We start from the raw sequence: 16603 nt of genomic DNA, 5'->3' as shown, positions 1-16603 counted from the left end.
TTGTCCCAGGAAGGGGAAACTTTATTGACACATTCCTGGGGTCAGATACATCACATGATCACACTGACAGAACCACAGGCACATAGACACAGGCAACAGAGCATGCACAATGTCGGCACTAGTACAGTGTATATCCACCTTTCGCACCAATGCAGGCTGCTATTCTCCCACGGAGACGATCGTAGAGATGCTGGATGTAGTCCTGTGGAACGGCTTACCATGCCATTTCCACCTGGCGCCTCAGTTGGACCAGCATTCGTGCTGGACGTGCAGGCCGCGTGAGACGACGCTTCATCCAGTCCCAAACATGCTCAATGGGGGACAGATCCGGAGATCTTGCTGGCCAGGGTAGTTGACTTACACCTTCTAGAGCACGTTGGGTGGCACGGGATACATGCGGACGTGCATTGTCCTGTTGGAACAGCAAGTTCCCTTGCCGGTCTAGGAATGGTAGAACGATGGGTTCGATGACGGTTTGGATGTACCGTGCACTATTCAGTGTCCCCTCGACGATCACCAGTGGTGTACGGCCAGTGTAGGAGATCGCTCCCCACACCATGATGCCGGGTGTTGGCCCTGTGTGCCTCGGTCGTATGCAGTCCTGATTGTGGCGCTCACCTGCACGGCGCCAAACACGCATACGACCATCATTGGCACCAAGGCAGAAGCGACTCTCATCGCTGAAGACGACACGTCTCCATTCGTCCCTCCATTCACGCCTGTCGCGACACCACTGGAGGCGGGCTGCACGATGTTGGGGCGTGAGCGGAAGACGGCCTAACGGTGTGCGGGACCGTAGCCCAGCTTCATGGAGACGGTTGCGAATGGTCCTCGCCGATACCCCAGGAGCAACAGTGTCCCTAATTTGCTGGGAAGTGGCGGTGCGGTCCCCTACGGCACTGCGTAGGATCCTACGGTCTTGGCGTGCATCCGTGCGTCGCTGCGGTCCGGTCCCAGGTCGACGGGCACGTGCACCTTCCCCCGACCACTGGCGACAACATCGATGTACTGTGGAGACCTCACGCCCCACGTGTTGAGCAATTCGGCGGTACGTCCACCCGGCCTCCCGCATGCCCACTATACGCCCTCGCTCAAAGTCCGTCAACTGCACATACGGTTCACGTCCACGCTGTCGCGGCATGCTACCAGTGTTAAAGACTGCGATGGAGCTCCGTATGCCACGGCAAACTGGCTGACACTGACGGCGGCGGTGCACAAATGCTGCGCAGCTAGCGCCATTCGACGGCCAACACCGCGGTTCCTGGTGTGTCCGCTGTGCCGTGCGTGTGATCATTGCTTGTACAGCCCTGTCGCAGTGTCCGGAGCAAGTATGGTGGGTCTGACACACCGGTGTCAATGTGTTCTTTTTTCCATTTCCAGGAGTGTATAATTGTAATTCTGTAAGGGCCTGGTGCATTGCACGTTTTTAATAGTGTTAACTTTTCTATGCTGAGGACGCTTATCTCAATATATCCTATTTGTGTGTGGGTCAGTGGGCGGGCGGGTGGTGGAGGAGGGGGGGGGGGGTGGCACAGACGGTGAAACATTGGTGTAGTAGTATCCTCATGTGTGGATTCATTTTTAAATGCAGCCTCAAAAAGCCTGTCTTGCGGATGCACGAATTACCTAAGCTATAGGGGAAGCCCCCTGACACATGCCGCCCACAGAAAGCTTTGCAACGTCCTCATGACTATTTAAGTCGGCCGGAAATCTCTTTAGACCATGGGATATCACTGCATACAATCATCCGAAATGTTAGTGGATTGAGTGGAATAGAACCTGGATCAATGTCGTCGATTTCTCATCGCCAATGACTGCAGGATTTACAGGATTCCTGATGATTATCGTAGAAGAGGCGGCCAGGTACCAACGCATGTGTCAGGCTGCAGTCCCACGGATTTTGCAGGGTGGTCGGTCAGTCTTATTTTGGGCCAGTATCATCTACAAATCTCAGACAAAAAATGGTTCAAATGGCTCTGAGCACTATGGGACTCAACATCTGTGGTCATCAGTCCCCTAGAACTTAGAACTACTTAAACCTAACTAACCTAAGGACATCACACACATCCATGCCCGAGGCAGGATTCGAACCTGCGACTGTAGCGGTCACGCGGCTCCAGACTGACGCGCCTAGAACCGCACGGTCACACCGGCCGGCAATCTCAGACACCTCTCATCGCTGTCGCGGGTAATTTCAGGGCTGTGCAGTATCTGGACAAGATCCTCCATCCTACCGTCCAGACTCATTGTCGATTTTTTGGCGACGGGTTCGTCTTTCAAGACGATGATTCACAAGCACACCTATCCAAGTCAACCAACTGGAATAGCCTGTGCTGCCTGCTGACATGAACCAGATTGAGCGTTCTTTGGACCAGTATGCCCCTGAAGAAACCCTCCTCACATACTGGATGACTTCAGGAGGACGATGACGAAAAGTGGACAGGTTTGAGCAGCGATGTCTCAACTACCTTGTGCACAGCATGCCAAGGAGGCTCCAAGCATGTTTCAGTGTACTAGGTGGAGCAATACTAGCAGTATGTTTTGAGTTCACGGATATGCAAAGATATGCACTTTCAGAGAGAATGCCTTTTTTATTATAGTTTTTTTTCATTCAGAGTAAAATTTTTCCCCATTGGCTTATTGCCTTATCTTCTTGAATCTAAACTCACCAACGCTTGCAGATATGCAGGTGTATAAAACATTTTTTGAGCAGTTTAGTTGACGAGGTTCGAGAATTAGCTCGTACACTAAGCCGTTAGCATTTAACGTCTATTGCTTGCCAAATCGATGGTGGAATTTAGTGTTCCCTTTACGCTTTCTCTGCAAAATGCCACTGCTGACAGTGTACCTAAGTGTATGTATATAACTCCTCCAATTTTTTTTTAGAGAAATGTAGAGATTTAAAAGCTCCTACAATGAGGCCCACTCGTATTCATTATCCTATCCGCTCCCTCATCCTGGCAGACAAAAAAATTCTATCTGAGAGGTCAGCTCGTATGACTGCCATGCGGAGCATACTGGTTCAGTTAGGCCAGGGATTTTTTCTTGGTGGAAGGACTGTAATGGAGTGCCCTCAGCCTCTAGAGCCCAACTGAGGAGTTGTTTGAGTGAGAGGTAGCGGCTCCATTGTTTGATAAATTGACAAAAGGCCAGGAAAGAGTTGTACTGAACCCCACACTCTCCTTACCACACCCAAATGACATCACTCGCAGACGGTAAGTTAATATTACTGGTCAGCTCTGACTTGTCTGTCGAGGTCGGACTGTAGAGCTGGAATTATACAGTATACAATGGTGCATATTGCCTGATGGGCACTGTGTTCAATGGGTAGTCAAGAAACTTTTCGCCATATAATGTTCTGTATCTCCATAGGCGTGATAACATCATGAAATCTTTACTGTCGCCACACTTATTACACTAGCTGGCAGTAGCACGACTACAAGCCTGGGGAACTGAACCTGTGAAGAGGGAATGAAATTTGACTTGCAAGTCAGTCTACAGGGGAGAAGAGAATTCGAACGACTTGTAGAGAAGTATACAGAGCAAACCCAACATGATCATAATGAATGATAGAATAAAGTAAGCACACGGAAAACAGAGAATGGAGCGAGGCAAAGGTCAGGAAGGAGGTAGTTGATATCTGCCTAAGAACTGGCGGACTGGGTCTACTGCTGCCGGCAACTAACACTCGAGTCAGGGGCTCTGCTAATGAAATCTTTAAGCACACAATTTGTGACAGAGTTTTGCAATATTCTCCTGAATTACGCATGCCAGTTCATCTGCAACCATCCCTGTCAAAAGGTCATGTAGAGCCGAAAATGGGCAGGTGGCATGACCTCCAGCAGCAAATCGACCACCACAGGAGAGAATGTCGATGCAGCTGGCTCCACTGGAGGGGCAAAAAATTCTGGAGGCTGGGGTATGGTTGATCCACTGGCATTAGCAGGGGCGAGGTCCCATCCACTGGCGAGTGGAGAATGTAGGACGCTGGTTGAAATTTCACAGCCTCTGCATCGGCAGTCATGAGAGCTGCTCCCAACAGCTCCCTATTTTGGAGTAAAAGGTAGGAAATCGGAAGGTGCAGTGGAGGTGGCAGTGGATGAGCACACTCGCATGGTTGGAACCCTCCCACCAGAACAGTGCTGCGACTGACCCCATCGACTGGCTAACCTGGAGACAGCAGTGCAGAGGGTACGACGAGTTGCATATATAACTGATTCAAATGATGGGTCAACTGCTCCCAACCAACATCCACTACAAATAAATGCCAGCCTGTGTGGCCCACCATGAGACCTATCAGCTACCCCTGCTGCCTTGCTACTGGCCAAAATACCAGGACCAAATGGTAGTTCTGTGAGAAAAAGTCGATGGACCACAATGGTCCAAGGCATCCATCTCAGGGTGCAACAGTTCCAAAAGACCAGACATCTGACGCCCATGCGAACATTCTGCTGGATTGTACTCATTAACAGGCGTCATCCAGTATGTGGCAAGAAAGCTAGACAGCGCATTGTCATGGGATGAGACAAACGCAGACATCTTCATTTGGGTTTTGAATGTTTGCCTGATTCACTCCACCTCTGAGTTAGAAGCCGGGTGAAATGAGGCGGTAGTCAGGTGCTGGATACCAACGCGACTGCAAAAATCTGAGAATTCCCGCTACATGAATTGCCGACCATTAACAGAGACGAGGGTCTGGGGAGAGACTCGATAGCAAAAATGAATGACAACATGCAAATACTTGTAGCGGACGTTGTAGAGGACAGATTGGCCACATGTGGGAAATTTGGCAATGCATCGCCCACCAATATTCACATGCTTCCCAAAAGAGGGCATGCAAAGTCGAAGTGTATCCTTTCCCTATCTGCTCCCTCCTCTGCATTTAACTGTGGAATTCCCGTTGCACTCTTAATGTTACCACCGTTGCTTGTAATGTCACCAAAGGTTGTTTTGACTTTCCTGTATGCTGAGTCTGTCCTTCGGACAATCATATCTTTTTCGATGTCTTCACGTTTCTCCTGCAGCCATTTCGTCTTAGCTTCCCTGCACTTCCTATTTATTTCATTCCTCAGCGACTTGTATTTCTGTATTCCTGATTTTCCCGGAACATTTTTGTACTTCCTCCTTTCATCAATCAACTGAAGTATTTCTTCTGTTACCCATGGTTTCTTCGCAGCTACCTTCTTTGTACCCATGTTTTCCTTCCCAACTTTTGTGGTGGCCCTTTTTAGAAGTGTCCATTCCTCTTGAACTGTACTGCCTACTGTGCTATTCCTTATTGCTATATCTATTGCGTTAGAGAACTTCAAACGTATCTCGTCATTCCTTAATACTTCCGTATCCCACTTCTTTGCGTATTGATTCTTCCTGACTAATGTCTTGAACTTCAGCCTACTCTTCATCACTACTATATTGTGATCTGAGTCTATATCTGCTCCTGGGTACGCCTTACAATCCAGTATCTGATTTCGGAATCTCTGTCTGACCATGAAGTAATCTAATTGAAATCTTCCCGTATCTCCCGGCCTCTTCCAAGTATACCTCCTCCTCTTGTGATTCTTGAAGAGGGTATTCGCTATTACTAGCTGAAACTTGTTACAGAACTCAATTAGTCTTTCTCCTCTTTCATTCCTTGTCCCAAGCCCATATTCTCCTGTAACCTTTTCTTCTACTCCTTCCCCTACAACTGCATTCCAGTCGCCCATGACTATTAGATTTTCGTCCCCCTTTACATAGTGCATTACCCTTTCAATATCCTCATACACTTTCTCTAACTGTTCATCTTCTGCTTGCGACGTCGGCATGTATACCTGAACTATCGTTGGCGGTGTTGGTCTGCTGTCGATTCTGATTAGAACAACCCAGTCACTGAACTGTTCACAGTAACACACCCTCTGCCCTACCTTCCTATTCATAACGAATCCTACACCTGTTATACCATTTTCTGTTGCTGTTGATATTACCCGATACTCATCTGACCAGAAATCCTTGTCTTCCTTCCACTTCACTTCACTGACCCCTACTAAATCTAGATATTGCCTTTGCATTTCCCTTTTCAGATTTTCTAGTTTCCCTACCACGTTCAAGCTTCTGACATTCCACGCCCCGACTCGTAGAAAGTTATCCTTTCGTTGATTATTCAATCTTTTTCTCATGGTAACCTCCCCCTTGGCAGTCCCCTCCCGGAGATCCGAATGGGGGACTATTCCGGAATCTTTTGCCAGTGGAGAGATCATCATGACACTTCTTCAATTACTGGCCATATGTCCTGTGGATACACGTTACGTGTCTTTAATGCAGTGGTTTCCATTGCCTTCTGCATCCTCATGTCGTTGATCATTGCTGATTCTTCCGCCTTTAGGGGCAATTTCCTACCCCTAGGGCAAGAGAGTGCCCTGAACCTCTATCGGCTCCTCCGCCCACTTTGACAAGGCCGTTGGCAGAATGAGGCTTACTTCTTATGCCGGAAGTCTTCGGCCGCCAATGCTGATTATTTATCAAAATTTAGGCAGTGGAGGGTATCGAACCCGGGACCGAAGACGTTTTGATTATGAATCAAAGACGCTACCCCTAGACCACGGGTACCCCCAGAGAGATAGCTGATAGGTGGAAAAAAGACATTGAAAGCCTCTATGAGGGTGAAGATTTGTCTGATGTGATAGAAGAAGAAACAGGAGTCGATTTAGAAGAGATAGGGGATCCAGTATTAGAATCGGAATTTAAAAGAGCTTTGGAGGACTTACGGTGAAATAAGGCAGAAGGGATAGATAACATTCCAGAATTTCTAAAATCATTGGGGGAAGTGGCAACAGAACGACTATTCACGTTGGTGTGTAGAATCTGGCGATATACCATCTGACTTTCGGAAAAGCATCATCCACACAATTCCGAAGACGGCAAGAGCTGACAAGTGCGAGAATTTTCGCACAATCAGCTTAACAGCTCATGCATCGAAGCTGCTTACAAGAATAATGTACAGAAGAATGGAAAAGAAGATTGAGAATGCGCTAGGTGCCGATCAGTTTGGCTTTAGGAAAAGTAAAGGGACGAGAGAGGCAATTCTGACGTTACGGCTAATAATGGAAGCAAGGCTAAAGAAAAATCAAGACACTTTCATAGGATTTGTCGACCTGGAAAAAGCGTTCGACAATATAAAATGGTGCAAGCTGTTCGAGATTCTGAAAAAAGTAGGGGTAAGCTATAGGGAGAGACGGGTCATATACAATATGTACAACAACCAAGAGGTAATAATAAGAGTGGACGATCAACAACGAAGCGCTCGTATTAAGAAGGGTGTAAGACAAGGCTGTAGCCTTTCGCCCCTACTCTTCAATCTGTACATCGAGGAAGCAATGAAGGAAATAAAAGAAATGTTCAGGAGTGGAATTAAAGTACAAGGTGAAAGGATACCAATGATACGATTCGCTGATGACATTGCTATCCTGAGTGAAAGTGAAGAAGAATTAAATGATCTCCTGAACGGAATGAACAGTCTAATGAGTACACAGTATGGCTTGAGAGTAAATCGGAGAAAGACGAAGGTAATGAGAACAGCAAGAAACTTAACATCAGGATTGATGGCCACGAAGTCAATGAAGTTAAGGAATTCTGCTACCTAGGCAGTAAAATAACCAATGACGGACGGAGCAAGGAGGACATCAAAAGCAGACTCACTATGGCAAAAAAGGCATTTCTGGCCAAGAGAAGTCTACTAATATCAAATACCGGCCTTAATTTAAGGAAGAAATTTCTGAGGATGTACGTCTGGAGTACAGCATTGTATGGTAGTGAAACATGGACTGTGGGAAAACCGGAACAGAAGAGAATCGAAGCATTTGAGATGTGGTGCTATAGACGAATGTTGAAAATTAGGTGGACTGATAAGGTAAGGAATGAGAAGGTTCTACGCCGAATCGGAGAGGAAAGGAATATGTGGAAAACACTGATAAGGAGAAGGGATAGGATGATAGGACATCTGCTAAGACATGAGGGAATGACTTCCATGGTACTAGAGGGAGCTGTAGAGGGCAAAAACTGTAGAGGAAGACAGTCATTGGAATACGTCAAGCAAATAATTGAGGACGTAGGTTGCAAGTGCTACTCTGAGATGAAGAGGTTAGCACAGGATAGGAATTCGTGGCGGGCGTCATCAAACCAGTCAGTAGACTGATGACCAAAAAAAAAAAATCCTTTCCCATGGGTTCCTCCAGAACTGGCCAAATGAAAAACTGTTGTGGCGACACAGCCTGGGTCTGTGCACAGACCGCACAAGCCCACACAAAGTGTCGAATCTTGATCGATTGCCAACCAATAGACATATCGCCATGCCAAAGCCTGGAAAATACGCCAGTGACACATGCAGTATATACAAGTCATCCACAATGAAACCTGCTTAATCCATACAAGATTTGATTATATGTTTTGAACGGAAAGCTATGGAGTATGCGTGCATTTAGCGCCAGAGTGATAAGCACTCGGCAGCTTTACTCCTCTGTGGCCAGCATTAGGACTCCCTAGACAATGCTGAGCCTATCCTGCAACTGAAGAAATGTTCATCACACCAAATCTGCTCCTGAAGGAGTGCATTCGGGCCATCCCATTTGGACTACTGAAACTATTTTCCAGGAAAACGGGATGGTAGCCATGGTCGCTGTGAACCCCCATGCTGTCAAAGGAAGATCCAGCAATATCTGCTGCAGGTTACTCTCCAGTGTGAGAAATAGAGCCTTTTGTCAATCTAACTTAGGATCGGGCATGGCCAGTGAGCACGATAGCACTTCTGCACTAGCGTGCTGAGCAGAAGACCAGTAATGAATGCCACAGCAATAACTGCTGAGAAAGAAGGTCCACTTCTGCTACTGATGGGCATTCCGATTTGGTAGCTACGAGTGAACGCTGGATAAGGGAACCAGGGGTTTGTGGTCAGTAATGAGTAGAAACTTATTTTTAAAAAAATGAAATTTTTAACGCCGAAAAAGATGACCAGCACCTCCTTTTCCACCTGCGAGTAATTAACGCTGCGCCTCTGATAGCGTCTTCAGCGCATAAGCGATGGTTTGCTCGGCGTCATCTAGATTCTGATATGACAGAACCACACTAGTGCTATACTGGGACCCATCAGTGGCCAGGGTTAGCGGTTATCTGGCGTAAAGGAAGCCAACAGGCAACAAAAACACTGCTTAATGAAAATCCTATTGATAGTCCGCAAACCACACGAATTGTTTGCCATTTTGGCGAAACGGATTAAGAGGATGGCAGATGTGTGCGGCCTAGGGAATGAACTTCACATGCTAAGAAATCTTTTCCAAAAAGACTGGAGCTCCTTTAGGTTCCTGGGGTTTGACATGCTAGTCCGTAGGGAAAACCACTGCACATTTCGTAAATGTGTGGAGACCGTGACCTAAATGTCATCGAAGTAGTTTATGTAACAAGAGATGTTCTGATTAAACTGCTCCAGATATCACTGATACATTCTTGGCATAGACGAAATTCCAAAGGGAAAGCGATTAAACTGGTAAAGGCCAAAAATCCAAAGGGGCTCGTGAGTACTAATTAATCCCAAGAAGATGCGTCCAACGGTAACTGCAGGCATGCGCCACGCAAGTTGATGCGTAACAAGTAAAGCCCACCTGGCAACTTCGCCAACTCCTTGGGCCTCAGAATTGGACACGAGTCCAATACTGCGCGTAGACAGCATGTTTAAAATCGTCGCAGAGGCACACGGCGCCATCTGTCATCTGGATCACCACCAAAGGCATGGCCCACTAGCTCAGCAAAATAGGAGAAATGACGCCGATTAATATTTTCAGATGTTTGGCTGTAAATCCAACACATCATGCTTTCGCGTTTGTAATGTGTCCTTTCGACGGCAAACATTTAATTTATGCGCTGCATATTATTGGGCAGATTCCATTAACTATGTCATTTTTTACGCTTGGTCATTACTGCCTGATGAAAAATACATTACACCACCCAATATCTCGTTTGTTTTCGATTTTCGGCGTTTCTTCAAACATTTTTGTTTCTCTACAAAATGAAGGTACCATACTACAAAAATGTAGTCAGTAATGGAATTACTTAGAAGAAACATAACCGGTAGTCTGCACTTTAAAGTCATATGCCTGCTTACAGTTATATTTCCTTTGTGAAACGAAAAACTATACTGGAGGGACGGAAGGAACAACCTCGACTTACGTGGTGTAGTGTATTTGATGGAAAGGGGTTACTTAGGAGGGATACGTAGCATCCAGTTAACTTTGTAATAAAAACGGAACAAACAAGACCGGTGCGATTTATCCACAGAAAGAAAAGAATTAAATGTCCTATAAATGTGAAAGCAACATAAACTAACCTTGAAAGTTGGTGTAACACCTAGATACTTCTTTTCAGCACAGTCATCAGTTATGTTATCACAATCATGTTTATAAAAATGTGTTCAAATATGTGTGAATTTCTAAGGGACCAAACTGCTGAGGTCATCGGTCCCTAGACTTACACACTACTTAAACTAACTTAACGCTAAGGACAACATTCACACCCATGCCCAAGGGAGGACTCGAACCTCCAGCAGGAGGGGTCGCACGATTAGTGACATGGCGCCTCTATCCACGCGGCCACTCCGCGCGGCAATCATCATGTTTACAATTTACACATAAATTTGCGATACAGACAATGCGATAAGCCTAATTTATAAAACGGTAGGAGCGAGATGATTTCTAATGCTTTTAAAACATATACCGACCTTTCCACTGCACAACTAAAAACCACCATCGACAGGTGTATTCTGAACGAAAGCATGACGTTCGGATATGATTCTTGTAGTTCTTTTTCTTTCAGGAAGAACGTAAGTTTCAATGGTTAGTACGAGGTGCATTCAAGTTCTAAGGCCTCCGATTTTTTTTCTAATTAACTACTCACCCGAAATCGATGAAACTGGCGTTACTTCTCGACGTAATCGCCCTGCAGACGTACACATTTTTCACAACGCTGACGTCATGATTCCATGGCAGCGGCGAAGGCGTCTTTAGGAGTCTGTTTTGACCACTGGAAAATCGCTGAGGCAATAGCAGCACGGCTGGTGAATGTGCGGCCACGGAGAGTGTCTTTCATTGTTGGAAAAAGCCAAAAGTCACTAGGAGCTAGGTCAGGTGAGTAGGGAGCATGACGAATCACTTCAAAGTTGTTATCACGAAGAAACTGTTGCGTAACGTTAGCTCGATGTGCGGGTGCGTTGTCCTGGTGAAACAGCACATGCGCAGCCCTTCCCGGACGTTTTTGTTGCAGTGCAGGAAGGAATTTGTTCTTCAAAACATTTTCGTAGGATACACCTGTTACCGTAGTGCCCTTTGGAACGCAATGGGTAAGGATTACGCCCTCGCTGTCCCGGAACATGGACACCATAATTTTTTCAGTACTGGCGGTTACCCGAAATTTTTTTGGTGGCGGTGAATCTGTGTGCTTCCATTGAGCTGACTGGCGCTTTGTTTCTGGATTGAAAAATGGCATCCACGTCTCATCCATTGTCACAACCGACGAAAAGAAAGTCCCATTCATGCTGTCGTTACGCGTCAACATTGCTTGGCAACATGCCACACGGGCAGCCATGTGGTCGTCCGTCAGCATTCGTGGCACCCACCTGGATGACACTTTTCGCATTTTCAGGTCGTCATGCAGGATTGTGTGCACAGAACCCACAGAAATGCCAACTCTGGAGGCAATCTGTTCAACAGTCATTCGGCGATCCCCCAAAACAATTCTCTCCACTTTCCCGATCATGTAGTCAGACAGGCTTGTGCGAGCCCGAGGTTGTTTCGGTTTGTTGTCACACGATGTTCTGCCTTCATTAAACTGTCGCACCCACGAACGCACTTTCGACACATCCATAACTCCATTACCACATGTCTCCTTCAACTGTCGATGAATTTCAATTGGTTTCACACCACGCAAATTCAGAAAACGAATGATTGCACGCTGTTCAAGTAAGGAAAATGTCGCCATTTTAAGTATTTAAAACAGTTCTCATTCTCGCTGCTGGCGGTAAAATTCCATCTGCCGTATGGTGCTGCCATCTCTGGGACGTATTGACAATGAACGCGGCCTCATTTTAAAACAATGTGCGTGTTTCTATCTCTTTCCAGTCCGGAGAAAAAAAATCGGAGGCCTTAGAACTTGAATGCACCTCGTAGACACAGCGATGAGCATTGTTAACTTTTACGCGAATCGATACGAAACACAACTACAGGGTGTCCACAATGAGACTCCAACATTTTAATATCCTATATCTTTCTCATTTCAGATGGTGGACCTGTGAATCCTGAAGGGGCAGACAGAGCAACTCAACACGTTTGTGGTGTGCAAATTTCATACGACAAGTGGCTGTAGTGGATCTGCAATCAATTGTTTTAGCAAAATGGAGGATATGAAGGAGCGTGCACAAGTGGTCCGGTGGTATGCAGAGACAAAATCGGCGACCCAAGTGCAAAGAAACTTTCGTCGAGTTTACAACAAAGCGCCCCCGTCATTCAAGACTATAGAGAAGTGGTGTGATCAGTTTTTGGCTACTGGGAGTGTTGCGAGGGGGCACGGTGGTGGTAAGCCTGGGATCAGCGAACGTCATGTGGGACAAGTGCGGCGGTCATTCGAACAAAGTCCACAGAAGTCAGTGCGACAGGCAGCACGAGAACTTCGTATGAAACGTTCAACAGTGCACAAAGTGCTTCATCAGCGATTACGTTTGTACGCATGTAAAGCGTAGGTTGTGCAAGAAATCAAGCCTGATGTTCGACCAAAGCGAGAAGAATTTGCATGTGTCACGTTAGATCGCATTGCCGCGGACGAGACATTTTTATCACGCGTGATGTTTACTGACGAGGCAACCTTTCACTTGTCAGGGACTGTCACAATTTGAGCATTTGGGGTCCGAAAATCCACATGCACCTAGGGAACACATGCGCGACAGTCCGAAAGTTAATGTGTGGTGTTTGATGATAAATCGCATTGTTGGGCCGTTTTTCTTTCAGGAGCCGATTGTGGATGGAGCCCTCTACCTGGACATGTTGGAACAATTTGCCGTGCCACAGATAAAAGACCTGCAGCCGATTGTAATGTTTCAACAGGACGGTGCACCACCCCATCGGAGCCTTGATGTCCGAAAATTTTTAGATGACACATTCCCGCAACGATGGATTTGCCGTGGAGGTCCAATTCCTTGGCCGCCACGTTCGCCCGATATAACCCCCTCGATTTTTTCTTATGGGGTTATGTCAAAGACCGGGTGTACGCTACACCAGTAAAGGACCCGCAAGACTTGAAACAGCGCATAAGAAGTCATCAACTCTGTCACAGAACAGATGCTCCGCAACACGTGGCACGAAGTCGTATATTGACTTGAAATTCTTCGCGCTAACCGTGGCGCCCATGTTCAAGTGTACTGAACCGTCCACCTGTGGATGAAAACTTGATGAGCTGCTGTACCATTTCCCTGTATTTGTTCGTCAGTAAATTGTGTTTCCTCTCCGATTTTATGAGTTCAAATGTTGGAGTCTCATTGTGGACACCCTGTATATATCAGTTGCGGTAAGCGACATTATGAATCGCCCTCTAACTGAACTCAACAATGAACAAAATCCTACGATAGCGACACTACTTGGCGTCCGTATATTCGAATTACATACAGTTGTTGTATGTGTGTGTGTGTGTGTGTGTGTGTGTGTGTGTGTGTGTGTGAGAGAGAGAGAGAGAGAGAGAGAGACCGGGGGAGGGGAGACGGAGAGACCAAGTCTGCTGAAAACACAAGCCCCGACTGAAATTTAGATTGCCCGTCTCCTTCCGGCGTATTTTCAGGGTCTAAGTGGCCACTGCTCAAATCCGGCCTTGATTAAAAACGCTGTTTAACTACCATTGCACGAAGTGCTAGCAAAACGCCATAAGTACCGTACTACAGTCGTTGTTTCGACCCGGCGATAAGGCGTTAGTTTGGCACTGTTCGTGGTACAAGAAATAAACCGAACGGTTTCTGTCTCTCTTCTACACTCTTCAGTACGCGTTTAAAATCTTGGAGTTCTTTTGCGAAAAGCGACTATTTGCAAAGATATAAACAAAAATGAAATCCGGAAAAATCTGTGTTATCAGCTACCGACGCGCGGGGCACAGGACATGGTATGGACCCGAGTGGAACGACAACTGCTGGAAAGGCGGCCGCACCGTTAGCTGCTCAGCACGGCTGGTTCACCGACTTACCGTCTTTCGCCGCCGCCTCCTCTCTCTCTCTCTCTCTTTTTCTCGTTCTCGGAGGAAGCAGTCCGTGTCCCGTTCGCTCCTGCCTTGCTTGCCTGGGTCAGAGACCGCTTCACCACTTCCTTCAGAAACATCATTTCAACAGCTCATGTCGTCACGACTCTGATTGGCTGACGTTGACGGCACGAAGTATCACCTCTTTTCTCTTGAACAACTACACCACTTCCTCACCGTCAGTATAGTTTTGCGATTCTCGTTCCTGGGAATTAAATGTGAATACAGGAAGTCAAATGAGCTTTATTGAATATGGCCTACTAAAAGTAAATATTAACGAAGTATAGTGAATGGATTACACTCTGTGGAAACGAAATATAGGGATCAAATCATCGTAGTATGGAGTAATTCAACAGTAATTTGCCCATAACATTCATGTTAATTGGTAATTTAGTCATTTTACGCCTTAAAAAAACTGGTGCGATTCGTTGCAGTACATATAGAGTACAATGAGCAATTTTTAATCATACAGAGGTATGTACATAGACGACCGCAGATTTATCAAAGAGGGGCGAGATTTTATAACTGCCGTTTTTGAGACAACTTATTCAGTGAGCTTGGTATCTAAATTTGACAGGAAGGGCAAAAAAAATTTGTATCTCAAACCAGTGACAGGTATTTACGTAATGCTTTTAAGGTAGATTACTTTGATTTCTAAACAGTAAGCATATTTCACTAGTATATGTAAAGTACACATTTGTATATTATTAATAACAATATAACTGCTACCTTTCTAATTCTTCGATGCGAAATTACATCTTCCTTACAATTAAATGCAGGTAGTGCAAAGAGTTACCCATAAAAATATTTATATAATAAGAATGTTTGATGACATGGAAAATTAAAAATTTTGAATTGGGAAGAAGTGAAAATGAATGAAGAAATCCTGTTAAATCATACTAACAAAAAACAGCAAAAAATGCCACATTGATACTCTTAAACGTGAAGAACACTTAGACTCTGAACGGAATTTCACATCGTACCATGTTAATAGATTTATTGCATTATTTGCATGCCTTCTATTTTTTGATTTCGTCTGGCGTATGTAAAGTTGGGCAGAATTTGTTTAGAAAGCTACATCTTTTTGGATTGTTTGAGTAAAGCGTAGCCCAGGACCAGGAGTCGACTAGACAGCGGTCAGGAAACTCCTCGAAACCATCCTCAAATAGACCGGTAGAGACGACTTTCAACAGCCTAGGATTGAACAAGGCCGTCCTCGCCCCCCAGTCTGACACGTTACTAGGGCAACCAGTATTTTCTGTTGCCCTCCGCAAATTTTAAATGTATGGTTTAGTAGAATCACAGATGATAATTTCAAATCCGTTCTAAACTTTTTCGCGCTTACGTGCACCACGTGAAACGTTGAACACATTAACCCATTTGTAAAGTAATTAAACGTTTGAAGCTGTTTTGTACGTGGAAGCTCGATTCTTTGAAGAAACGGGGACAGGGGATTGAGCTTATTGGGGTATTGGTACTTCCGAATCATCGACTTCTATCGTCATAAAAGTGTTTAACATGAAAGAAGGAATGACCTGCAGCTTGTGGAGGCGACGACCGAGTCCCAAGACGCGCACCCCGCGTGCTGCGAGGCGCGTCGCGACGGCAGCGCCGATGCCTGCGCTGGCGCCAGTGACCAATGCAGCCTTCCCTCGCCAGCGCTCCATGCCACGGCCTTCCGCCAACTGCGCCTCCTGTCTCAGCACCGCTGAGAATGCTGCGGCAGCGGCTGTGCGCGGGGTGGGAGAAGCAGACGGAAACGGGTTACCCGCTCCTGGCAGCTGCAATGCGTTCAGGTCAACCCAAGTTACGCTATCTGGATTCAACTTACCATTCTTCGATATTAAATATGACATTGTTCAGAAACATGTGTGGTTTAGCGGTTAGTAACGCTGGCTGCAGAACTGGAGTTTCTAGTCTGGCCCGATATACGCATAGGCTAGGTAATAGGCCTGTCAGACTAGTCGAATGTATTCGATGCTGTCGCGCTACAGGTGTTGGACAAAAATATCGAAACACAGCGAGAACTGCTTGCTTGAGCATAAATGTAGTTGTATCTGACCACGAACGGCACTTGTGCAATGTCCTCAACACATTGCAAGGATCGATAGTGGTCAGAACACCATTCTGCTTAGTTGAGAGTAAATTATGTCGAACGTAAGTGATTTCGAACGTGGGCAGACGGTTGGTGGTCGTATGGTGGATGCTTCCGTAACCAAGATAGCGGAAAGTTTCACTCTTCAAGAGACATTATATATGGAAGATTTTTCTCTCATATAAGGAAAGCGGAAGCACATCACCATCTAACAAGGGG

General features: G+C 46.0%; 1 protein-coding gene across 1 annotated transcript in view; it reads right to left on the bottom strand.

Annotated features, from left to right (window-relative positions):
* Positions 1–15956, bottom strand: part of LOC126100431 (farnesol dehydrogenase-like) — a 60832-nt gene extending 44876 nt beyond the window's left edge. The window contains exon 1 of the mRNA XM_049911036.1: positions 15825–15956. Within this exon, the coding sequence (XP_049766993.1) occupies positions 15825–15956 (132 nt within the window). The remainder of the gene's footprint in view (positions 1–15824) is intronic.
* Positions 15957–16603: the final 647 nt, after the last annotated feature.

The sequence above is a fragment of the Schistocerca cancellata genome, chromosome 9, assembly GCF_023864275.1.
Source record: "Schistocerca cancellata isolate TAMUIC-IGC-003103 chromosome 9, iqSchCanc2.1, whole genome shotgun sequence".
In the NCBI taxonomy this organism is placed as follows: domain Eukaryota; kingdom Metazoa; phylum Arthropoda; class Insecta; order Orthoptera; family Acrididae; genus Schistocerca; species Schistocerca cancellata.
The sequence above is the reverse complement of the archived record's forward strand: the minus strand, read 5'-3'. Positions and strand labels throughout refer to the sequence as shown.